The sequence below is a fragment of the Lepisosteus platostomus genome, chromosome 11, assembly GCF_059453375.1.
Source record: "Lepisosteus platostomus isolate fLepPlt1 chromosome 11, fLepPlt1.hap1, whole genome shotgun sequence".
Lineage (NCBI taxonomy): Eukaryota > Metazoa > Chordata > Actinopteri > Semionotiformes > Lepisosteidae > Lepisosteus > Lepisosteus platostomus.
Window position 1 is genome coordinate 40,784,393 of NC_142621.1, and position 26,623 is coordinate 40,811,015.

Here is a 26,623-nt window from a genome sequence, read left to right on the forward strand (position 1 = left end):
TATTGAAGAGAAAGATAAATCTGCGCACCCAAGTTTGGTTAAACAGTGCTGTCAAACATGCTCATGCTTTTCTACAGCTTTAACTAAATTCCCATTCTACTGCAATACTCAGGAATACTTGCAATGGACTGGCATCCCATCCAGGATGGGTCAATGATAATTATAACAACAACATTATTATTATTATTATTATTATTATTATTATTATTATTATTATTATTATTATTATTATTATTCAGGGTGAATCCAGCCTTGTGCCCAGTGCTTGCCCTGATAGGCTCTGGCTCCTCTGCGACCCTATGTTGAATAAAGCAGTTAGAAAATGGATGGATGGTTTCCTTTGGAAAAAGCAATAATTTAATATGCTGAGGTAACATCAAATGTTATTGCAGGTGTCCTGAACACACCTTGAACATCTGTGTCTGGTTCTAATAAAAACACCACCATTTGCTCTTTAAATATGCCATTCTAGGTCTAGGGGTGTGACTCGAAAACTAGAGATCTAGTAATTCTACAATAATGGTAAGGATAGTCTGTATACAGGCCAGCAAGGCTTTCAAAGTAAACTACTGTAATATCTCATTGACAGATAGGCTGACACTTGCTAAAGAAGAGAAGAATGGCCTACTGACTAGGTTCTCTCCAGCTAAATGTCTCTTGGCACTCCCACAACTAAACAGTACGTTTCCTAACTTGCAGTCTCGATGAGCTCACTGTGCTTTGCGCTCCAAGCAGCCTGTTTTAATCGCACTTCAATGACAGAAACCTGGCTTAGTCTTTTTGGAAGCACTCACTATTCAGCGCGACATAATATTTGCTGTTTCTGACAAAATACTAGTTAACTAGGCAAAGTGCTGGCATGCGTTGTCTTGGACCATCCTCAGAGCTTGAGACCTGCAGCACTGTAACTGGAAACAATTGAAACACATTCACACATTGGCAAGTTTAACAATTTAATATTGGTGATTCTAATAAAGCATCACATTATACTGCTTTAACCGGTATATAAAATGAAATACAAAATTATTTTTTGTTGTAAAAAATCCTTCCAAACTGACCAGCAGGAAAAGAGAAATCCAATGTAAAAAAAAAAAAAGAAAATAGCATTTACAGTGGTTGACAATAAAATCTTCCTTTCTCACAGCTTCTGTTTTTCTGCTAAGTATTATCTCGTTTGCTCTGCATGGAGTTTATATAATCTGCACATGGTTGCTCAAACAGTCAGATTTCTGATTGTCTTTGATTGCCATTAACTTGGATCAAGACTCACTTTAGTATCTTCATTGCAAAACGTTCTTATAAGAGTGTGCAGATACAGTGCCATTAAGGGAAAAGGAAATTGTATTGCCTTGAACAAAAGCCTGATGGAATATGCAGCTATCCTCATTTTACTGACTGCCTGTTGCTGACAGATTTGTCCAAGCTTTAAATTACCATCTGCATTTGCACTCTGAATTTTATGTAGCACAACCTACTGACAGAAATGAAACATGCAATAATGTTTAGCAAATTTTACATTCGAAGTTTTTTTTTCAAATATACAAATGTATTTTTATTAAAATGAAGTTATCTTCATGAAATTGGGATTGTAGCTGATTGCGTTTTTAGCACCATAAAGAGCAATAACTTTTATTTGGAAAGTGAAAAGTACCATTCTTATGTAAGAAGTATCAAGGGGTATAAAATGTGTCAGTAGTAGGTATGAAATTGGTTAGGCACCTCAGTTCTGGTTGACCCCATTTATGGATAAATAATTTAAAGGGGGATGAAGCAGAACCCGCTTAATTCCCATTCTGAGAAGCGTTTTCCCTTCTGGTATGATATACGGCTCTGGTCACCCAAGATATTGAAAAGAGGTCCAGTACAAGCGAATCATTGAACCAGCACTGAACATGTTCATTCGTCAGGAAAATTGGTGCATTAGATATCTTGCAAAAGGAAAAGTATTTTAAGCCTTAAGGATTGTAATCCATAACCTGAAACACATCTGACCTTGGAGAAGGTCACTGATGAAGCTTTGCAATTAAATATTAAACGGTTTTGTTCAACTCAGCCTTTTCTACTACATTGAAAGTCTCGTTTTTCCACATATATGTTTTAAATAAGTTATTCTTTAAAAAAAATAAATCTAAGGAAAATATTAATAAGTGCATGTTGCTAATTTGCAGCTTGGTGTCTCCCTTCCCAGACCAAATACTGTTCAGTTCTGTGGTTAGTAAGGCTAAGTACTCTTTAAATAGCTTTTGACTTACTCAAACACAAGTATGCAAGCAGATACAAGAATATCAAAAGAAAGCAGTATAAATGTTATGGCGCTCTGATAAGATATGTAATATATTATCCACCGTATTAAATAACATTTTCAAATTTGCGTCCCTCAGAAATTTTATGTCTGTTCTGCAGAGGATGTTCTTACAGAGTCTAGACTATGTGGATGCCCTTCATTGTACTGATTTATGAAGTGTAATTTCCTTCATATTTTCTTAAAGGACACTAATATGTTTCTGCAGAAATGAGTAAATTGGCATGTAAATTTAAACAATACATTGAGTTATTTTATTATAGAGCAGCACTGTGTCCAGGCAAAGAACATTACACCAATAGAATAAGAATGTGCTGCTGGCAGGAAACTAATCAACAGGATTCCTCCTAGCATTCTCATTCTCCGTAAAGAACCTGTTCATGCTGGTAGGACCCTTGTCATTCATTTGAAAGACAGAAATGGTCTCTGTTGAAATTTCAACATTACCAAATGGGCATATTGCTCTTTTCATCAGCAGAATGAAGCAAATTACACTTTCTTTTGAATATGTGTGAGTACAAAGCTACTGCATCTTTTTTTTTTCATTTTGAAACAATAGCAGGTCACCTGATTCCACACATTTTGATCCAGTGCAGGATTTTCTTGATTTGTTCTTTTTTTTTTATGGATGGGGGGATGAGTGGTGAGGGGAGAGAAGGGGATTGGTTTCATGTAGAGTAAATTCCCCTAACCAGGAACAGGCCAGCAATTCCTTACTCGATGGAGCAAGTTCAGTAACGAAACGGGAAGCTTTGAAAAATCACCCTGGAACACATTCCCAAAGCCACTTGGAATATCTGGTTTTGTCTTGAGTAAATATAAAGAGTGATATTTTACAAGGGAGTCGATAGCTGAGTAAATAAGCAGAGAGTCTGAAGAGACGCCCAACCTCCCGGCTTGTTAAGTGTATCCTCTGGGCACAGCAGCATGACAGAAGGCTGGCAGGGTTGGCAGGGTACAGCTCTCACCTGGGGCTGTGACTAGCCCTCACTCTTGGCCTTTATCAGGTGGCCGCTGAAGGTGACGTAGGTGTCGAAGTCATCACTGAATATGGCGTTCTCCCTCTCGCCCTTGAAGAGCCGCACCCACACCTCGTCGTTCTGCTCCAGCTCCAGCATGAGGCTCTGGCTCTGCATGATGCTGCGGTCGCTGGGCTGGGCGTACAGGATGACCATCTCCTTCTCGTTCTTCATGATGTGCATGTAGGTCTCCTTCTGGTTCCACGTGTGCACGTTCAGGCTGAAGTAGTAGACGCCCGGCACGTAGCAGTAGAACTTGCCCGTGAACATGTTGAAGTGGTTGTAGAGGTTGACAAACTCGGTGTCAAAGACCAGCGTCTGGTAGTACTCGTTGCTGTGAAGGGCCTTCTTGCGACCCACAGAGAAGGCTGAGTAGTAGGTTTTGCAGGGATCCCCTGGGAGCCCTATGGTGCCCTTGCTGCCCTTCAGTCCAGTGGGGCCTCGCGGGCCTGGATTGCCGTTCTTCCCCACTCTGCCATAGGGACCACGCTGTCCACAGTCCCCTTTTTCACCTAGGGAAACAGACAAACAGTGAGTCCAGCAGCTGCAGCACCTCTTAATGGCTGAGAGCTATTTCCCATTCAAGGTCACCTCAGTTTGTGGAAAATAACATCTCCTATTGTTACTTAATTATACACCAAATTAGATTTCATGATTTGAACTGACAAATTACTCAATAATAATTTATCAGCAACATCGCCTGTAAGTTTTTTTGTGGGCTGCGCATTTTATGTGGTCTTCAGATTGATCATTTTTGCCATTTTGCTGTTGTTTCTTAGAGGTTACATTTCAAACATGCTTGTCAAAGCTCTGCTGCCACTGTTTGTTTTTTTTAGTGGACTTACAATGCGTTTAAACTCTCTCAACTCTGTAGTATAAATAGCTTGTGCTTTTTGTCATGTGAAGCATCCATTGATTAAGTCAACTCCAAAGCCAGGATGATGTGGTGAAAACCTGTCTAGAATGTTCCCTCCAGCATTGTCTGGTGGCCGATGTGTCGCTACCCAGCTTTTAATTATATTCATTAAGCGCATCTTTAAAATAAGCCATTTAATCCTGCCAGGAGAAGTATGGCTTAACCAGTTGAAGTGCAATCAGAAGTATTTCGAGAGGGTTTTTAATGTCAGGGTGTAGACTGAAGCCACAGACCAAAGTTGCTGTCCCGTTTCCTTTCCTCAGTTCCCAGCTGACCTCAGAACCAATCATCTCACATCTTGCATGTTTACTCCCCAGCAAGTAGACTTCCTGTGTCCTCCTGTTAGAACTTTGTTCTGTTCTATGGACAGAGTGGAAAACCTGTTCTGCTTGGATCTTGTCTTGGAATGCAATGGGAAATTAGTGTGGAGATTTCCACAGTAGCCTGACAGTTATGATGTACTTCCTGTGGTTATGACAGTGACACAGGGCAGCAGCGTGCACTTCAGTACACAGCTTTCGGTAAACACATTCTCTTTTCCCTGTTTGTTGTTTCAACTCTAAAAAAACAAGATTGACCAGGCTGTTAAACTGCTAGTGAGCATGCCATTGATCCTCTGTCTCTTTTAAAACTGCGGCACTGTGCTCTACCAGATTGAAAATGTGCCTCCCCACATAGAAGATTGAGTGGGTCAGGGTTTCTGAGCATGGCACTAGTACTACAAGGGTCCCGGGATCGATTCCTGCCTAGACCCAATGAAAAAGGCCATGTTTTAAGAGAGATCGTTTTTCTTTTCTCTTTAGCCAAAACAGGTTTGGGGAAGGCATACATCAACATGCTCTATATACCTAATCACCATTCTTTGAATGTTCTTTGTCATCATCATGTCCTCTTCATGCTGTACCTGTCTGTACCCATCTATTCTTACCAGGCTGTATTTCTCCAATATTTGTGCATTAGCACAGGGGTTAGTGAAGTTGGCAGGATAGGTTTGGAGGTGATGTAGGCGTTTCCAATTACCTTTCAGGATGGTGATGTTGATTTGGGGGACAACCCGGTAGGGGGGATCATTCTGAGGGGCTTCTTCTTCTGGATCGCAGCATCGTTGGCACCCCAAACCCTTTGGCTCAGCCCATGAGCTACAAGAACACACGTACAACAGCATGGTCATTCGTACTTTAGCATGGAAGTCATTTTGCTGACCAGAGTAAATGTGCTTAAACATTTCTTTGTAAAAAAAATAACAGTGTGGAAGAACCTTACAAAAAAGATTTGGTTGGCATTTTACACGAAGAGATTAGTGGCACACATCTCAATGTCTGGGAAAGAGGCAGGTTTTTAAAAAGGAAAGTTTAAGGTTTGAGATGCAAAGCCGGGCTCACCTGGTGCCTTTGTGGTACTCCTTCAGCTGGGGTTCTGATGCGTAGGGCTCCTCCTTGTATTCGGATTGCTCCAGGTCGGGTTGTGAGTGGTGAGTTCTATATGGGTCATGCACCATGCCTGCACAGGACAGCACCAAGACATACAGGCAGACAGCCAGACTGGGCGTCCCATGGATTAACATTATACCTGTAATAGAAAGAGCTTATGTACAGTACAGACTACATGAAGCATAGATTAATTCAGGGAATTCACCCAGTGGCGAACTATGTCACACAAAGCACTGAAAACATTGATTTCTTCTCCAAACCCAATTGCACACTACTTCATTCAATGATCGTTTTGTACAGGTGTTACAGTAACTAAGAAAATTGAAAGCAAAATTAGCAAAATACATGGATCTATTCACAAAATGCATCTATCCAGTTTTGGAAGAGTCCTGAACTTGAAAGAATATTTTTTTTTACTCTTACTTGTTTTCTGTGTTTGTGGCTTGGAAGAGTTTGACGCTTTTCTATTTATTTTAGTCTTTTTCCAGCTGTTTATTGCTCTGTCATAGAATCAGAGGCTTTCAAGTGCTATGCAGAGCTAACCTAGTACAGCCAGCCAAACCCTGAAGGATACAGCAGCACAGTAGGCCAAAAACACAGCTCTTTTTAGAACCTGTGATTCATAGTTTTGCAACAGAAAAAAACTCTGTTCTGGTCAGCTGTTGTCTGGCTGCATTTTTTGTATATTAATGTAGTATCCTCTGACTAGGTTTTGCCATTTTTTATTGAACTAAGCATTTGCTCTTGAAAACCTACTGTGAAATTAGTAAAATGATAAAATTTCAGGCAGTGTGGAGACATTCATTGTCAAAGCGGAGGGACAAGTAACTTGCATATTTCTTTGTTCTTCATAATTGCTTGCCATTTTTTATTTAACATGTTTAACCTTACTGTATTAGAAGGTCGTTAAAATAGGATAAAGAGCAATACCTGTTTGGGATTGGGGAGTGGCAAAAAGTTACTGTATTCCATTATTCCACTTCCTTTTTTTGTTTATTCTTGTCAGTATACTGTGGATGTTAATGTTGTGTGTTATAAAAGCTCAGAAAAAAACAGAGAGAAATGACACACGGGCCATTTGACAATAATAAGTCTCAGATAATTGAACTTGAAGAACACTAGATGTCCAGTTGTATTGGTCTATTCACTAAAACACCTTGACTATCATTTGCTAAGGCAGATGAGTATAAGCTGAAATGTGGCATCATTGAAAATTAAGAATAGCTTACCAAACAATATTTATTACTCCTGGTAAACCTGTGAGTAACATGGCTTTAGATAAAGATGGGAGGGTCTTTATACGAAGCAGAAATATTTCATCATTGTAAATGTTTTGAACGGTATCCTACAAAAGGATGAAAAGGAAAGCATGCTTTGCTCTGACACTGTCCACCTCTCCCAGTAAAATGGCAGAGAGATGGGTGCTTGCTCAATACCATGTTTTTCTGCCTCTTCCCCATCTGGGTCCACTCTGCTGTGCTTGGCCGACGGTCAGCGAGACACATTCTCTTAAGTCCGCACAGCCCGCCTGTTTACCTTCTGCGTGGCTCACACAAGACACTTCACCGAGAAGATTTATGTGCCTGTTACCTCTGCCATGAGTCTCATGCTCTTTCCTAGACTTATCACCTCCTGCTGCTCTCAGGCCTGTGGATGTTAACTGTTGTAAAGCCATTGCAGGTTAAGCAGTCCAGCATTTTGTCCTCCGATACAGAATTCACGTTTCAAAACAGACCCTGAAAGTTAGCCAACTGGGTACTTGTGCACAAACAAAAGACCATCGTGACAAACTTCTCAAGCTTTTATTTGAACTTTTTTAACTTTCAATGGCAAAATTGTATTCTAGTATTTTGAACCACTTTGCAAGGCTTGGTTCCTACAGCACCTTGTCCGTATTAGTGACTCGGCAATAGACAGCTATTTTTGTGTTACCCACAGCCATAGTGTCCCAGGAGGGAGAGGTGAGAATCCTTTGTGTAACAGGTGTCCGTAGCTGCGGTTAATCACTGTTAGGCCTGGGCCAGCATGGAGTAAAGGTTAGGACTCTAGGTCCAGAGACAGCTATGAGTTTCATTAAGAGAGGGGGACAAGTAGCCCAGGGAGGAGGCTATGAGTTTCATTGCTGCACATTACTGTTACATTGCTGATCAAGAGGAGTTGATGCCGAGGACTCTAGTCCTCCCAGCTTTATACGTAAGTGCGTTAGCCTGGAAATTACCAGTTGCCCAACAGGTTATTAAAATACTCTTATACACAGTACAGATACTTCCACTGGTTCTCTTTGTTAGTTAGCCTTGGAAAACAACACATCTTAGAATGTTGCTTACCTGATAAAGTCTGTCATACAGTCCGTCATTCATTTTGTACATTTTTTTCTTGCACATTTTGATATGTCTCGTATCGTGCCATAAAATCCTTTTACTCTGTGTTGCTGTGGCCGTTACTGGATTACTATGCATCATGCCTTCTCCATGTCTGGACTTTACCTAGCTGTAAATTGCTTCATCATGCTCAAAGTGTCTCAGGGCTGCTTTATTTTGAGAAAACCTTTTCATCATCCACAATTAGCATCTTAGATTAGGTCACTGCTTTGTTCCTGTAAATAGTTACTTGAGTACAATGTAAAGTTTGGTCTTTTCATGAAAATTAATAACGCACACATTAGAATATAATTAGTAAAAAGAAAATCTTTTAAAAGATCAAAGTACTTCAATAATTAAGTTGCGTGTTTGTGAGTAATAATCTCCAACCAATCTTTTGATGTTTACTATTACCTGTCATCTGACCTTAGTTCTCATATAAAAGACCAGGTAATACATACTTAATAATCCATGTAAAAACGGGACCACTTATGTTTTACAAACAATGAATTATTCTGTGGATCTGCAGTAATACTTGAATGAGAAGAGCTGTTTACTAGCTGGATAAATAAAAGTACACTACTGAAGTACAACTTGATCTTGGTAAAGCAAATTAAATAGGAATTAGCAGTGGAAACTCATAGCAACTCACTGGAGAGCAGAGTAAATGTAAAGTTACAAAACTGGACAAGGTCTCTTTCAGTGACATTAGTGGTCCCTCTTAACATTTTTCAGGAAATACTCTGACCTTCCAGCTGTATAATTTCCAAGGCTGCGTATTTTCTGTAGCTCTGAAACCGTTTAGTAGAAAGAGCTGCAGCAGCTGTCTTTGTATACTGATTAATACTAGGACTTTTTATTGGCACTTGCTTCATCCCAGAGTTAAACATTTACTGCTCTTTTATCAGATTGACAGGTCAGCAATATTTCACATCTCAATATCATAGAACTACTGAATCTAAATCTGTCTTTTTTTGGAACAAGAAATGTGTACTCTTTTCCTGCTACTATATCTGACACTTTGGTTTCCACATAGCTGAGTCCATATCTGATCTCTTAGACTCCTGCCTCCTGGGCTCAGCCTCAGCAGTTTGTTCCAGTGCTTTGTTGCTCTCACACTGCTTTTAAACGCAATCAGTCAAGAACTGGAATGCGTGCTCAAGACCTTAACATAAATGACTTACATAATCAGGGTATGTAATAACTCTTCCTGCTCCCCAGAGATCCTCTGACTGGGAATCATCACCCTCAAGCTTGTTATTTGGTGAACACCAGAAAACTCCCACATTAAATGTCCTCAGAACCAAAGAATGGAGACTAAAGTTCAGCTTCTGCAAGAAAGGTGGATTTTCTTTTGAAAAGTCTACGGTGTTAAAAAAAACACACTTCGAATCCAGTTCTTGCATATTCCTCACTCCATATCCAGAAAAAATAAAGATCTTAATCTTTTAAATAAAAATAAAATTAAAACAGCAATCAACGGAAAGACCGTTTTTAAAGATTTGCCCATGGTCGGTTCCAGTTATTAGAATTTATTACATTACAAATCATTTGTTTTTCTTTTTTTTCTCTTCTTTATTTTTAGCAAAATATTGAAAAATGCAATAAGGAAGAATATAGAGTATTACAGAAAGTTTCTTATTCTCTAGAAATCCCCAAAAATGCTTGCATTCACTCAAACAAAACTAGGTCATAAATGTGTGTTTGCGTACTGTAAAGTGCATCCCAATGCTTGTTTTTTAAACAGAAACTTTGAAAGATTCTGAAGCAAATCTTAAAGTCTTCATGCCGTCAACATAAGATTATTCAGATGTTTCAGGGCGGTGTCAGGCTTCAGGGACCTTTACTGAAGGTTAGACAAAGCAGAAAGGAATTTTTCATTGTTAGTTTTCTGTGTAAAAAAATCCGAGGTTTATTAATCTGGTCAAGAAACTTCCAGGCCAAGCTAATTAAAGATCCAGGAGCAGCTCCACAAAATCCAATGTGAAGCTCTGCTGACTTGCATTAAGAGCATAAGTTCCTTACTGTGTTATGGGAATTGCAGATATGTGTAAGTCATTAGTCATTAAATCAAGGCAGCCTCTCTCTCAATAATTCCAGGATTTGAAATTAGATTGAGATTGCTGTCTCTAATTTTTTGTTCCATTATACTGGCCACTTATTTTTCCATGTTATTTCTCCCAGGCCAATCTTCTGGAAAGGGAACAAGATTTTTATTTAAACCTATGTGGTGAAAGGCAAGGCTATGCCTGCCTACTCAGTAGTCAGGGCTTCCTTCTGTATTTCAAATGCAAAGCCACTATGAACTTCTTGCTCGAAGTAAGAAGAGTAGAGAATAAGGTATAAAGCCTCCCATTTTCAAAGAATAAAGCTGGATGGAGGGAAATACAATCTAATTTCTTGGTAAGTAGAATTAAGTGAATGTTTCTTCCTGCTGCTCTGCACCATACAACACAAATAGAAGCCTTTGTAACTAACTGACCTCTTAGCATAGTGCACTTTGTGGGATGAATTCCAGCATGGTGGCCTGTCAGCCAGTCCTGAGATGAGATGAGGTGTCTGGAAAGGAGAGGGCTTTGTATGCGAACTGCTCCAGCAGTCTTTTTTCTATCTACAGTATGTCAGGCAGCAGGTACCATGAGCTGGCTGGCACCCAAGCCCAGTCACAGCAAAAAATAAAAAAAATAATAATGAAGTTGTGTTGCATAAGCCTGAGATGGGGTTAACAGGTAATGAAGGGAAGCCTAGCACGTTATTTACCTTCAACAGGCAAAAGCACCTGTCTGCCTATACAGCCCAGGGTTGACGGAGAGGCAGCTTCACAATACCTCAAGAACAAAATCCTTGACAAATGCTATGGACCCACTTATTCAATGTCAGCAGCAAAGCAGAAGAATAGAGAGGAGAGTGGGGGTGGTTAAACTGTCACATGAACTTGCACAAACCACTCTACGTGTTTACATTTGCTTGTTTTCATTCATTTTCCAGCTGCCGGAGTTGCATGTGAATAAACTAGCCCACTAAGTATCTCTGAGAGCAAGCCTGTGGCCTTTTTGAACAATGAAAAAGCTCAGTGAAGGGAAGGTGACTTGTATGAGCTTGTTCAGGCGCTGCAGGCGCCTACTGTAGCCCTTTTACATGGACAAATGTAAGATGAATAACACAGAATGGGCTCCGGTCATAATCAAAACCCCTCACCTGCTGTGTTTTTCCTTTATTGAACGTGCACAGCTCAAAGTACCCGTTTTGTGAAACACAAAACAGCTCTGACATTTTTTGAGGATGCAAGTACAAACTACATTCCAATGTGCAGTAAAGGTTTTTTTTTTTAAATAGTCACTCCTATTGCATCAGCACATACTGCAAAGTCTCTGTGCCTCTGTCTATTGATTTGTTGATCACACTTGCAACCTTTCTTATTGATCAAGAGCAGACAGATTTGTGTGGTGTGTGATATGGACAATGTATTTGCAGAAATGTATTTCAAGTGTATGTGATTATATCAAAGTTTTGTAACAAGAATACTGTATATGTTCAAACAATGCAGAGAGACTAGTGTTAAGAGAACGTAAACATTCACAGACCTTTATTAGTGTTTGCTTTATGTAAAAAAAATTACTAAACCCTTAAACTCTGCACTTTATTAACAAGGTTCCACTAAAAAAGAATGTAAAAAGTAGTTTATAACAAAATATCCCTCAGTATTATTGAAATTGGAAAAGTGGGACTAATGCACTGCTCCACAAGTCCTTAAAGCTTTATATAGTTTGTGTATCATACAGAAAACTTCTATAGCTTTTGTCTTGTTCCTTAAAATAAAAGCAAAGTACACATTATTCCAGTGAAGGTTTATCATTTATTTAAGATCATATGCTTATTGAGGCTCATAAAACATTTTTAACCTCCAGGGAAAGTTGAGCTGGAGAGGTTCAAAACACAAGTCAATCATTGCAGCTCGTTGGAGTATCCTTTTCTCTCTCCAGGTTAAGATCTGCCTGGGTGCAAACTCTGCTTCCATGACAATTAGACAGCCACCAGAACTAGAATTTGTGCAGTCTGTTTATATCGTGTACTGTACCATACAGCCTGTATGTGAATGCGCTGTGCTAGTCGTTGAAATCAGCGCAGGCTTGTTTTTTGTTCTAACCACACCTTTAATATTAGGAGTCTGAATAAAATCACCTCGCCTCTCACAAGAGAAGTTCAAAGCTATTGGTAGGCTGCCCTTTTCAACCCACATTTAAGTTTTACACACTTTTGTGTGTGATTGTGCCACTGTTGCAAGTTCACCATAGTAACTCTTCAGCTTTTACCCTCTTATTCATTCGTTTTCTAAACAACTTTTCAATGTAACTAGTTTTTTTTGTGAGTCTCCCCTGTGCTCACCATTCAGACCCTTTCTTTCTCTGTCTTGGGAATGCTGTGTTTTATTTGTTTTTTCAGCTCAGCACAGGAAACTGGTGTATTTTCTTTAGCTGTCTATTTTGAACCCTTCTTTTAAAAAACACTTCAGTATCATCTAAACAAATCTGAGAGCTTGCCTTGTTTAGAGGTTGCTAATGAATAACATTTAGTTTACCTTCTTAAAGGATCTAGAATACTAGTCATTAACAAGTTTTTACAAGGACCTCACTTAAACTTTATGAAGCTCAATACCCAGATTTATAATAGAAATGGGAAGAAAGCACCTGTTTTAGCAAATGTTTGGATGTAATGTCTAATACATGGTTGTATCATTCAGCTTCTGTTTGGCTTGTTCAAGACTGTCACCTTATAGAACTACAACAACAATATAGTGCAATATGGATTTTTACCAAGGAGTACAATTTTTATATGAAGTATTTATCAAATTAATTGACCTTTAGTGTACAGCTGTTGACAAAACTATGAAATAAAGAAACGTTATGCAGCAGAGTATCATTAAATGAAGTACAACAAAAAAAACTCATAAGAAAAAGCAAACACCATTCTAAGCTGTCATATGAATAGGCATCTATTTCTTTGCACAGACCACATAAGCTCTGCCAGAGTTTTAAATTCAGTTCTTGGAGAGGAAAAAAAAAGCTGGCTAAGTCTTTCTGAAAATTTCCACAGGCAATTTTACAATAAAAACATTATGTAATCAAGGATTATGATGACCAAGCTATGAAAAAAGACAAAACTTATGAAAAATGGAGTGGAACAAATTAAAATCAGACCTGTTCACTAACCTCCAAGAGAGAGAACAGTTGAAAACCACATTCAGCTAATTTAGTCTGTGTTGCTCAGTTTTCCCCTTGATGAAACTGAGTTTTTAAGTTATGTAACATAATGCTTATCAAGGAACACAACTTCTTCTTTTTCTTATTTTGTAAATAAGAATGACAATCAAGTGGCATCAGTTTTTTTGGAGAATTTTGTTCAAATTTCACTACATTTTGTGAAATTTGAAATATTGGTGTACAGAGAGCTCACTGGTCGAAAAAGAGAAACTCCAATATTGGAATCCCTAGCTCATTCAACAGATGTTTATTTCAAAGCCTTACCTGTTATATTGTCAAATCAGGCTCCTGGACAGTAAGCAGCCTTCTGTAGCGTAATCGTACTTCAGAGATGCTGTGCGGGCCAGGCTGCAGCGGTTTTGCTCTCGCTGTGCACTGCTGTCACTGGGTCTCTAGCATCTAAATCCGACTTCCACAAGCACAACTTTCAGCTGGAATGCTGGGAGCTCCAGACAAATGAGCGAGGGAGAGAGAGAAAGAGAGAGAGAGAGGGGAGGAGTGCTGATAGGAAGAAAGGGAGGGTTGAAAGCAAGCAGAGAACAAGGCAACGAGAGAGGTGGGGGGCGGTGGAGGAAGGAGTAAGAAAGAGCCTTGTGCACTCCTCTCTCCTGCCTAAACTTCATCGTCAGGGTCTGGCACGAGAATGCCTCACAAGCCCAGAGGATAATGGAAAGAGCTCTGTGGATAGAGAACTGTTTGCAGACACTGCCTGGATCAAATGGGACTTAAGATCCTTGTCCCTAGTGGACAGTGCAGGCAGATAAAAAAAAAAAGTTTTGCATTTTCCCTTTTAAGGAAGAATGACTGTAACAGTCCTTTGATGTACTGTAATATCTGAGCTGAAATGTTCCTTTGACCACTAGGTGGCACTACATATTTAGAAAATATAAAATATATACAGTACAGTATTGTCTTAAGTATATTCTACAGAGCCTGCAATTAAATGAGACCCTGTATCCTTTTGAATTTGATAAAATAACCAATATCTTAGCACTAATAATTGAATAATTGAAGACTATTCTTGCTAGGCAAAATGGCAGTTTTCCTATATTTAATGTTCCTAAACAACTAATGTCTATTTTTATTCCTCCTTTTGTTTCAGACATCTGGTTGTCAGCTGTTAGCAAGTGAACCAAATATACGCAGTTGTTGACTTCTTTCAGATTGGTCTCTGATTCATTGCCTCGGGATGATAGGATGCATGTTTATGCTACTGTATTTCATTGAATTCAACTTTAGTGTCACTCATTATCTAAAATCATCATGACTGTTTTGAATATGTGATCGTGATGTGCTGATGGGGGTATAACCCCTTTCTAACCTGATCTTGGCAGATCTTACAAGCTAAGCAAAGCTGAACCAGCACCTGATCAGTTCTGGGATGGGAGATTTCCAAGAAATACCAGAGTGCTGCTGGGAAAGTGGTTTGTGGACCAGTAGGTGTTGTTCTTCCCACTGGACCAAATTTTGTAAGAGCACCATGTCACAATATGGTATACTATGTTGCAGGAGGTGCCATCCTTTAAATAAGACTTTTAGCTGTAATGACCAGTTAGCTACATTTGTCTTTGGGCTTGCACAGCCTGGCATCTGAAGTTCCCACTTAATTCTGCTAGTGAAGTCATCTCTCACGCAGCGTAGAGGGACACGTAACAGCTGCTGTGTTTCATGCAAGTGTATGCAGCCCTTTAGTGGTGAATGAGTGGGTGCTCTCCTATATGTCATATAGTTGAGGATATTTGATGTTAAAGCACTATATAAAAGCAAATAATTGATTATATCATCTGTGTAGCTGGAGGTCTACTGACTTTTCCTAAGCTATATACCAGTGCATGGTCCTTCCTCTTTGTGTGGCACAGAGTTACACAAATGTGTGCTGGAACAGGGCCGACGGTATGCATCACAAAACATTTTTTAATTGAAACCAGCAGCTCAACTGGGCTTGAGTTTGACCAATACAAAGCAGATAAAAAATAAAAACAAAACCCAACCTCTATTTACTCAATTTATTTGCTTTTTTTGGATGGGGAAAGTTGGTTATTTAAAGTGATTTTTTTAAAAGTAAAGTAGCATCTTCATTTAATAGCGTCAATATCCATTGGTTGGGCAGAGTCCGAACAGGAAGGAAGGTTCTGTTTCGAATTGATGTCTCTCTTGCATCTTGTTTATCAATGGCTCTTGTTTGGAATTCCTTCAGCTGCCAACATGCCTTGGTTTTAGGGAGAGGAGTTGTTTTGGGGAAATCATAAAGAAAAAAGCATACCAAAGGATTTTACCATTGGCTTAAGAGATTATGCTTCAGATTCTTGAGTGACTTTTTATATTGTTTTTTACAAAAAAAAGCCTTTTTGGTGGCAGTTTTCTGGATATGATTTCCCTAGCGATTCTGCAGGTATGAAAGACGTGATGGTGTTGGGGGGGGGGGAGGTTTGATCCTATAAAAAGGTCAATGTTATCATTGCTCTGATATCTTCAAAAAAAATGAATTTTCTTCCTCGTTTCAGTTTCTCAAGTTCTGTGAAGAATCTCAAATATTGCTTGAACTGCTAACACTTGCCAGCTTCACTCTTCCATATCTCCAGAAAAAAAACAATTATTTTCACTAATGCTGCACCCATGTCTGGGTCTAAAATAATTCCTTTATATTTCTTGCATTCCCTCTGTGGAAGCTCAGATTAGCTCTGCTTTCCTATCCTATGCATCAGAGATTCTTGTATAGAATAATAAATCCACGATACACAAGCTTTTATGCTGATAGAGTAAGACATTGGAATTCCAACTGTATCAATTATTTATGTCTGCAGTTGCTCATAATATATTATGCTCTTGAAAAGTTTTTCTTAAATACTGTAAAAATGTCTGCTTTATTTCCACAAGTCACAAAATGTCTTGTTTGTTCAGCTCTGAAATGATGTAATCAATGCCAAACATATGCCAAAACCTGAGATTAAGACGTTTTTTATCAGTGACCGGTTAGCCTTTAAGATATTTTCTTGGGAAAAATAACAATTTATGGCTCTGAAAAGTTTTAGCTCAGATATGATTTAATGTGAAAACTATTTGATTTAAAAGCCTTAAAAAGGCTAGAGTGGCGCTACTGGTTGTACTTAACGCCACTGACTTGGCTTGATTGGGGTAACTTGGCAGCAGTAGTTTCTCAGGGTGGTGCATTGTGTATAAATGATTATGTATATAAGAAATAATTGCAATTCAGTTTGCATCAGACAGCTTTCATTTAACAATGTCAGAGCTTTTGTAAAATGTGTTTATAGCCCTGAAATGTAAAAAAATCTGAAGCTGACAGGTTTTTGAAGAGAAGGAGATTTGGTCTGCAAGGACAGCATTCAGCTCCCCAATGGAAGTTTCTAGCCCTGAATTTGGGGCAAGACTTCTTGGGGTTTAGTAGATCACACCTCAGTACTCTTTCTGGTTCAGAACAAGAATAACCCTTTTCACAGAGTCCTGAGGAGGCTGGGCTGCCTGTTTTCCCTGGGTAGATCCTGAGCCAAGCAGCAGATACTGTATATCAGGAGAAGAAAAAAGATGAACAGGAGAGGAACTTTATGCCCTATACTCACATCAAAGAGTTCCTCCAGGGACACCCTTTCAGCAAAAAGGTAAACAATAGCAGCCAGAGTAACACCTTCAGTGTTTGCCACAGGATTCTTTTTAATTAAGATGTCAGCATGTACTGAGAGCACACTTTTTTGTGTTGATGTGAGATTTGTTAAATGACATGCATGAGGCTTATGTTACTTACTACTGGTCAAGGTGAGAAATTTGAATACAAGTGTCTATAAATAAATATAAGTACATGTCTAGCCCATTGAGACACTCAGCCTGCTGTACAAAGACACTGCAGTGAGTGAGAGTCCTTCCACAATTAATAGCGAGGAGCTCAGGGAATGGAGAATGAACAGTCGGTTTTGTTAGGGAGGAAGGCATGTCAGCAGGGAGGGGAGGTTGGATTGCCGACAGCTGTTGTTTTTTATAAAAAGCTAAGAGAATACCCTGAAAACATATGAAGCATCTGAGGTCACTGCTTCTGTTTGGTAGCACTTGCCAGCAATCCCAAGATTCCTTTGATATTCTTAAAGGGACAGCACATCATAATACACACGCTATTGGATTACTAGAATATAGAATGTTTAGTAGATATAGACCTCATTCTAAGTGCATTGAAGTAATCATCTGTCAGATGCTAGCATCAGTAGTGTTGTACATAGCCCTTTCATCAACAGAGCTGTCTAAGTGAAAAAAGCAGGCTTAATGATTTGCCTGATCTAGTCATGTTGTCACATTAAATGTTACACACAGAGGGACATTTTAAAAACCTTCTAAAGTAATAATAAAATGGGTATTTACATATATCTTTAATCACACAATAAGCATATTCTTTTGCTGAACATTTTAAAGTCAAATATTCATACCTGTGTGTCCTGCTGATATCACACACCATCAGGATCAAACTCATTGGTGAATGGCTGAAATTGAGCAAAAACCGCCCTCCTTGAATTAAAAATATTTCTCACATTCAAAGGCAAATACTCTTAATGTAAGTGGCTGTACCATACTTCAGTGGATATCAATTAGTTTGTCATATTCTATTAATGTAAGAGCTTGTGCATGAAGGGCATATCATCCCTTTAAATTAATTGTGAAGCCTTTTCAAAAAAGGTTTATAAAGTCATCCTTATGTAAAATATTGAGTCTTATACTGGTGAGAATTACCCATCATAAAATTGTTTTAAACACTAGCAGCTCATAGAGTTTCCAAAACACATTTCAGTGACTCATATGAACCGTTGTTCTAAATAAAGCTCTAAGAGATCGTCTCTGGAGCCTCTTGAAATCGATCAGTGTATCTACGTACATTTCTGCTTGTAGGAAAATTATCAAGACAAAGGTTTGTGGTTGTGTTTCCAGAATGAGAGGTTTTGGTATTGGTTTGAAATTCAGTACTGAATAGAAGCCAGATAAGAAACTTTGCCAAATGAAGCAGGCATCTCTGACTGGTATTGTCATCACTTTTTATGGACTTGGCTGTCACACAAACTCCTTTATCCCCTGGAGTGTCAGTTTACCCATCTTTCCTACGACAGGTATGAAACATTCCTACACCTGAGAACTGCTCCTTCTGCGGGGCTGATTTCACAAGTCAACTGAATTTTGGTCACGAAAGAAAAGTGCTTTTCAGATAATTAAGTTGCATAACATGAAATGTATATTCAATGGATAGAGGTTTTTACATGCAATCTACCTTGATGTTCTAAAAGCAGTATTGTGAAATGTCCATTAGGGGTCACTCTAGACTTGATCACAAAATAATGTGCAATAATGCCAAAAAATTGAATATTTAATTTTTTATCCTGGAAAATCATACATTTTTACAATTTGTAAAAAAAGATTACCTTGTTACCAGCCCAGTCGGTGATATTATTGATTTATCCTGTAGAAATTCTCATCCTGCAAAGCTACAATGTAGAAAATTTTCATTTAATTATGTGTAGGTATTAACAAAAATTGTGTGGGTACAGTAAGGTAAAATAACATTTTAAAAATGTAATGTGTGTGACATTATTGTTCACTGTATTCACTAGTAAGTAAATCCCTGATTGACAACTGAGGAAATGTCTAATCAAAAAATGTTGTCATATATTGTATGTTGTATATTATGAGGCACAACAACATAGAAACCTGAAAACATTGAAAAATGTAAATTCGGAAAGTTGAAGGAACTCCATAATTGTGCAAAGAATCACAAACGAATATTTCAGCCTGAAGAAAGAAGCCCTTAAATATAATTTGGAAATGTGCTCATTTTTAATACACTCTTGGATTCATTAAAGACTGTAGTGTGATATTGAACACACCGCATTTTGGGCTAAAAAGGATTGTGAGGATTCTGGAACAAGCTACCCAGCAATTCTGTTTAAGCCGATACCCCGACTGCTTTCAAAAATGACTTGGTGAAGTAAGGTCCTTGAATCAATTAGGTATGAATGACCAAAGGAGCAATTTTCTTTGCTAAAATTAGCAAAAAGAAAATGACATGGTTATTTTCTTTTGTGGACATCATTTAGCTAATATTAAAACATGAACTGAGCATAAGATATTGTTATGCGCCGTAGCTTAGAAAATCATTTTGAGCAAGCCTCCGTCTGACTTAAGGTCTCCTGGGGCTGTCTCTGTACAGCTCTCACCGGTGGGTTCAGTCTGACCCACTTTCTTGTGACAGAAGCTGATCCAAGCTGCTGAGTTTGCATTATTAGCAAGAAACAACACGCCTGACTGGAAAAAGGTTTTGATCAATCGACCTCAGAACCTTTATGTTATCAATAGGGATTTGTCTCACTTGGTGAAATGAATGCCTTAGTGATTAAATTTGGTGAACTGGTGGTATGTGGATTTTGACTGTGCTGTGTGAGCTGTTTTCCTATTTCTGGAAGCTACACAAGCCCTGAAGGAACAAGGAAAACAGAGCTGATTGCAGCAGAAGTGCAGCTGAGGACATTCCAGCCTTATCTCTCCACGTCTCTCCCTCAAGTCTGCTGCTCTTTGCTACTTCCTGAGTCTTTCATCTTTTATCGGGGATCATTTCCCTATCTGCAGCGACTAATAAAAATACCTTTAATATACAAATCTTCTAATAGAATGTAGCACAACTGGAATCAATATGATATATTACTGACAGAAAACAAACACATGTTTTGCCTTCAGAGTAACTGATATAAAGCTACAGCTCTCACTATAAATGTGTGAAATAAAATACACAGCAATCCCACTGGCCATCACATGATTAATCAGACATACCAAGTCAGTATCTCATTTGGCCGTGTATAAAATAGCATTATTTTGAAACCTGGCTTACAAATACTGTACCTTACACTTACCTATGTGACCACATGACTCTAGTTTTCAGTCTGGGTTCTTCCTAAACCACTGACTCAAAATCAGGGTAGAGCCGGTCTGCTCTCCAGAGCAAAGAGTGGATTATCACGATACACATTTCTGTATTTTAAAAATACAGCACTGAACCATAAACACATTCACACTGGGGCCCATCTGATGGAGATGAAGTACTTCTATTCTTTGGACTCGGTACAACCCATTTTATCCTAAAGCACCCAATATACTTCATATGTTGACATCCCGTGACGTGAGGGCGGCCATTATGCGCCAGCAGCACCGCTAGATAGCCGACGAAGTGGAGAAGAGAGTTTACTTAAGCGGCTGAAGTTAGGGGGCAATGTACAGTAGGTAGGCCAGATTTTACGATCATTAAACAAGAAACTTTAAACCTAAGACCATTATTCCACATTAGTATCCTTCCTCAATCGAACTAGAAATCTTTATCACCACAGCCATTACAATCTATAACACTTCACAGGTAATCGCTATGATGCGGTGTTTGCGATTCACTGGATTTCATTTGTGTCATTGCTGGGAGAGTGCGTAGCAGCGTACTTAAAGCATTTACGTGTGTTTTGGTTTATTTATGGCTTGGAGTTATATATTTATAGCTATAAGTAGCATGTGATCATCCCTATACAAACCAAGAATCCCTGTGAACTGTTTCTGCCTTAGAGTGTTTAAAGCAGAGTAGTATCCCAATCATGTCACGAGTTTTACAGGGAGCTAGATTTTTTTAGTATTTTTACCTCTTTTTTTCCCAACTGAATAACCCGTGAATTTGCCGTCATAGGAAAAGAGCTTTAGTGTTGATCCGCTGTTAGGTAATAATCACAGTCCCTTTGTTTGCCTTAATAACTGAAGCTTGCAACTGTACCTTGCATGCGCTCTGAATTACCGTCCACATAACATAAATCATTTCATGCAAAACGTGACAAGAATGTTTAAATACATTTTGAATCGATTACATTCTATTAATGACACGTTATACATTGCAGTCTTTATAACTTGCAATAAATTTGCGAAAACATTTTACATTACGTTTTATATTACACTACTTTTTAAATATTTTAAAAATGAAGATAAGGTTCGTCTTGCAAAAGGTTTTACAAAGCAAAAATGACTACTATCAGTCAAACCATGCTAGTTTATAGTATTAGCTTAGAAGATGTCTTTATCTAGGACGACTGACATTAAATACGACTTAAATATGCACAGAAAACGAAAAGCATAATTACTATTACAGTGCCTAAATTAATACAACGTATTAACGTGTCTTTATGATAGAGCAAGAATAATTGTTAGCCAATGGTGTATAAATTAAGGACTGAAAGAGAGCTGCCCAGTCAAATTTTAAAACACGAACTAGCTGCAGAACTCCCCCCTCTTCGCCCCCAATATGTTAAAACTCCGTGAGAAGTTTTCAGCATGTTATGCAAAAGTCTGGACACAACAGGCGCAGGAACTTCCTGCTCAGCGCATTGCTTAACATGTGAGAGACACATTATGTAATCCACACAACATCCGTGCTGCCATGTGATCCATTCAGATCTAGCCCGCAGGCATTGGCCGTATCCCGGCCAATCACAATTCCCTCTGGATTGCATCAGGGTTTAAGGGGCGTTCTGTAACTAAGGTGGGCTGATTGTTTTGAGGTTGCTAAGGGTAGCCTGTCAGTGATTCACACAGAGTTTTCTCTCCAGCACAGAGACTTTGTTTTCTATTTCTTAGCCTCATCTCTCAAAATGTATATATTTTTATTTAGTATCAGTTTTAATTTATTTGGAGACTCTGCCACATTTGATTATACATCAATGTTCTGTACATCTGTGTGGACAGTGGAAGTCAGAAATCAGTTGGTTATGATCCGGCAATGTACTGTATCTGTGCTTTAGTCAACTCCTGACAGAAGAACGAAATCGAACTCCCTGGTGATGAGAGTTTTATAGTTTTTGAAACAGTTCAGTTGTAAATCGAAATGTATTAAAATTGTAGTTTTCATTCATATAAGCCTTAGTAATTTTTCATTTGTGTGTATCCCTCAATGGTAGTAGTTAAGATGTGTTGGGTTTTTTTGTATAAACGTGTGATGTTGCATCCGCTCAATGAAGTCATTTAAATTTCACTGAAATTCGCTAAATAAAGGCAAGTCTGTCAATAAAGGCAAAACCAAGTTGCTGCTGCTGTTTGTGGACCACTACGTGGTGGTCTTCCTTGGCTAAATTCCATTCTATAATATCTGGCCTGCCTAATGTTCACCTGTAATTCAGTTGGTGAAGCAATTTCTCACGTCTCTGTCTGATCTGTTAGTAGCAGGGCTATGGAAGTAAAATGGATGATGTGTGTCACTCAGGGGGATGTTGCAGTTATGTGGAGGATAAAGTGGGTTCCATCATATGTATAAAGTAACTTGGGATCCTTTGGGGTAAAAGCACTATATAAATGTAAATAATTATTACCATTTAAATGGAAATTTATATAAACTCATACCTTTATAAAGTGAACCTTATTATAAATACCTTCATTTTACTGAATATCTCACCCTCATGAATACATTACACACACACGCCCAGTCATAAAGCTGGAGTGTATCAGAGAGCCAGAGTTTCAGATCAAGCATGAAAATTTGTGGTAGACTATGGTCAATGACATCTTGCATTGCCCAGCTATATTTTATCATTTAAACCTGAAATGCAAATCAGGCACTGCAGACGAGCTGCTTTGTTCTCTTGATTGACCCATAAACCATTGCATTGAAACATTTCACGAGCACTAGCACCAATTCATTTTCTAAACTGGAAGCACACAACTTTGATCAGTATTGTTCAAAAAGAGCACAATGCACGTCTGGAATAAAGCTGAGAAAGCTGAACCCCAGTGGCTAAGCATGTGGAAAAAAAACTCCCGTTACCCAAAAACCAAAGGATTACTTGTGTTTTTACACTAAGCAGCATTTAAATCTTTCTTAAATCTGTTCTGATCCTTGTATAAACCTTCCATTATCTTCGGCAAGAGGACCATGCCTTCATCCACTCTGAGGGCAAAGGTTATAGTGACACTGCCCTTCAGAAGGGTAAGCAATCAGAAGGATGGTTACGCAATTAAAGTAAAAGTAAAAACAAAAGACAATATCACAGTGAAAACCAAACACACCTGTCCTCTAATTTTAGTAATCCTTCTAAATGATCATTGATCTTTTAGCTTCTGTCATCTTTGGGCTCCTTAAATTGAAAAAGATGGAAACTGAAACAGTTTTTTTACTTTGGGTTTGAGCTGTGGAAGATTAAAATACTGTGGTTCCATGACTTCATCTATGAAATTAAGAGGAAAAACTACTGATAACATGGTTCATCTTAGAAAAGAGCATCACAGATATTTCATATATGCAACCATTTTATATCTTTGTGTTTTATATTTCCAGTACACACTGAAAACATACTGTCAAGCTAGTCAATAAAGACATGGATTTCAAGAGAACATACCCAATCAATATATTGAATAACTTTAGTGTGCTGTATAAAATCTGTGAATCATTAACAAATTATAGTACGTGACCAAATGTATCTGAGTTGTAAGGGCAGCTGACTCATATGCAACTGTAGCCAGTAAATAGCCTGCTCAGTTCCATGAGGATTTCTACAACACTCTGGCCATAGAATGTGGTGCCTTATTGAATTTATTGGATGTTTTTAATTTTGATCAGTAATCATAATTAAAGCATTATTCCAATGTCTCTTGGTAATCTTTCAGGTATTCAGGTATTCTGCTGTGACTTATAATAATTACATGTTCTGCAGCTGTGTAGCAGACTCCGGATGGAACAATTCAAGTACTATAACAGTATATGATAAGAGAAATCCACTAGAACTATCATTATGCCATAAACCTAAGCTATGTCCTTTTTGGGTGTTTTGACTTAATTCTTTATTCATTTTACTAATAAGAGGGAGTATTAACATTTGTAGCCATTTGGGGAATTTCTTTCCATATCTTGTGAAACCTACAGAATGTTAAATTAAGGCTGATTGTTTTATTCTTGGAAACGCTTTAAGGAAAACTGTTTACTTAATATCTACCGATTTAAACATCAAACATCAGACAGCTTTTACCCTGAATTCCTACCCAGTGTTTATAGAATACCAGGGATTATTTCATATTCCTTGAACACATTGGGTTTTAAAGGATGTCCTTCCACAAAACAGATATAGATAGGCATTGTTCTTTAGAATCAGGAAGCTGAGTATAGTTTGACTCATGGGATGAGATCACAGAGCTGTGGAAACCAGTTATAGAGGATGCTCCGGCTAAATAAGGGAAAGCTGATTCCACTGAGCCTAAAGCACAACACATAGCAGCAATTCTGTGAGGTGGACTACAATCATATTGAAATGATCATTTTAGTTCAATCATTTTTTAAAGCTCCTATGGCATACACCTGAATAACAGAGGATCACTGGAATGTTTAAGAAATTTAGAGAAAAAAAAGATATTGAGTTAACTTACTAACTTAAATTTTAAATTGAATTAATTTTATTAAAATTGGCAACATGTGTCAAACTGTATCAATATGCGCATTCCATAGAAGTTACAGAGGCATACCAGAAGATAATATGAAATCCACAGAGAACCTGAAAAGTGGGTGTTGCTTGTGCGAATACCAAGCATAAACTGCAAGGCCCTATGTTTAATTGTTTCTTTGCAATATAACCTCATACCTATAACTGACACAACGTTCTACAATAGTTGCAAGTATGGAAGTAAGGTGTTCTGACCTAGTTTTTACTACATGATTCAAATCCTCCTGATAGGTGAACTGCAACACGCCCAGATCTGAGGAAACAGAGGGATGAAACTGTTATCTGTACAGGCATCTACAGCACATTCTTTACCTCTTCTGGGCTAGAGCGCAGCACCACCTGGAGAAATCATGCTGCACTTTCATTGGTCAGAGACTTGTCAGGACATTTCGTAATAATGTTTAGGAAAAAAAGTAAAGTTAAAATGACCTTGAGGCACTCTCTGTGTACTTTTGGGGCTGAGTTTCAGCTGTGAAGGAAAACCAGGGATCTTTAAGTCGGCCACATGGTTTACTGGTCACAACAGTTCAAGTGACTGAAAGCAAAAGTTGTCCCTCAAAGCGACATTTTCAAAGCCAGCGTGAACTGTATTGGTCAGCCACATCTCTGACCTAAGCTACTGAATCTTTTTGAAAAGAGATCTTCTAGTTAACTTGAAAATTGGGACAAATAGTGCAACAGGGACTTAAAGGAGTGTATTTAGGGCTCAAAGCAGGGGGCTTTTTACATGAAGATTTGTGGGTGTCTAAAACTAAAGATCTAAAGATGCTATTGACACAAATTCCTTGTGATCCTTCAAGACAGCGGGAAAAAATCCTTGAATCAGTTAGGTATTAGTACCCAAACACTACTAAACACTACTTATAATCTTTATAAAGTGTGTTCTGGACAAGTAAAATTCCTCATGCAAAATACGAAATGGGGGCTACAGAAGAGTTAAACAGTTTTTTTTCTTTAAAGAATTCAGGTTTTGTTCAAGTGTGCTTAGGGTGATGGGATAACTGGATGTAATAGTGGGAAGAGAGGTGGAGCAGAATCTAAAGAGATGCTTCAGGCTACAATGAAAATTCCATGGAAGAGAATGCTGTAACCATCAGGATGGAAAATGAGGAAATTGCCTGAGCTTAGTCCTGAAGAGCTCTGTAGCTTAGCAGTAGTCATACAGTGCATGTGACAGTTGAAAAGGTGATGTAGATGGACTGAGAAAGCATTAACTTCTCCTTCTAGAATGCTTGGCTGTACCTTTAGTTGTTACTGTAGGTGACCGCTAAAGTCTTTACCAGACTGGAGAAAACAAATCAGAAATGTCACAAAAATAAATAAAACTGGAAAACACAGTTGTGAACTGTTTTTAAAGACCAAGGCAGGCAGTGCTACACTTTTTTTACAGCTTTCAATATAGTGTCAACACGGTGAAACAAACACATGTATGTTACATGACAGACTCAAGTAGCATGCAGTAAAATAGCTGGACACACAAAGTGTGACGTTTCACAGATGAGTCATACGCAGTTGTGGTTTTGCATTAACAAGCAGTCCTGAGCACAGCTACTGTATTTGCAAATTACTACATATCATAAAGAGGTGCCTTCAATGGAATGAACAAGTAATGAACAAGGCATGCAGAAAAATTTAGTTTTTAATCTAACCTCTTTTGCACAGGTAGAGTTGAAGTTGTTTTTAACCTAACCTCATTTCTCCCATGTAGTTCTGAGCAAAGGGCTCTGGCCACAGGATGAGGTCTGAGAGCTCCCTGCAGATTTTGTTCCTTAAATCTAGCCTTTCATATTCATCTGTTTGTTCAACAGGGATTTAAAATATTTTGTACTTTATTTGAAGGATGTCT

General features: G+C 38.4%; 1 protein-coding gene and 1 long non-coding RNA gene across 2 annotated transcripts; both read right to left on the bottom strand.

Annotated features, from left to right (window-relative positions):
- Positions 1-940: 940 nt before the first annotated feature.
- Positions 941-13,757, bottom strand: c1qtnf1 (C1q and TNF related 1). The gene is made up of 4 exons (XM_088599675.1): positions 13,553-13,757; positions 5,620-5,806; positions 5,258-5,376; positions 941-3,833 (listed from the first exon to the last, which is right to left on the bottom strand). Exons 2-4 carry the CDS (start codon positions 5,799-5,801, stop codon positions 3,283-3,285), a joined length of 852 nt encoding a protein of 283 aa, XP_088455801.1. The 5' UTR covers positions 5,802-5,806; positions 13,553-13,757; the 3' UTR covers positions 941-3,282.
- Positions 13,758-17,718: 3,961 nt separating this feature from the next.
- On the bottom strand, positions 17,719-20,308 carry LOC148652665 (uncharacterized). Its single transcript, XR_015925391.1, has 3 exons — positions 20,182-20,308; positions 18,700-18,762; positions 17,719-17,772 (listed from the first exon to the last, which is right to left on the bottom strand). It is a non-coding gene; the product is annotated as an uncharacterized LOC148652665 (long non-coding RNA).
- Between the last annotated feature and the right edge of the window lie 6,315 nt (positions 20,309-26,623).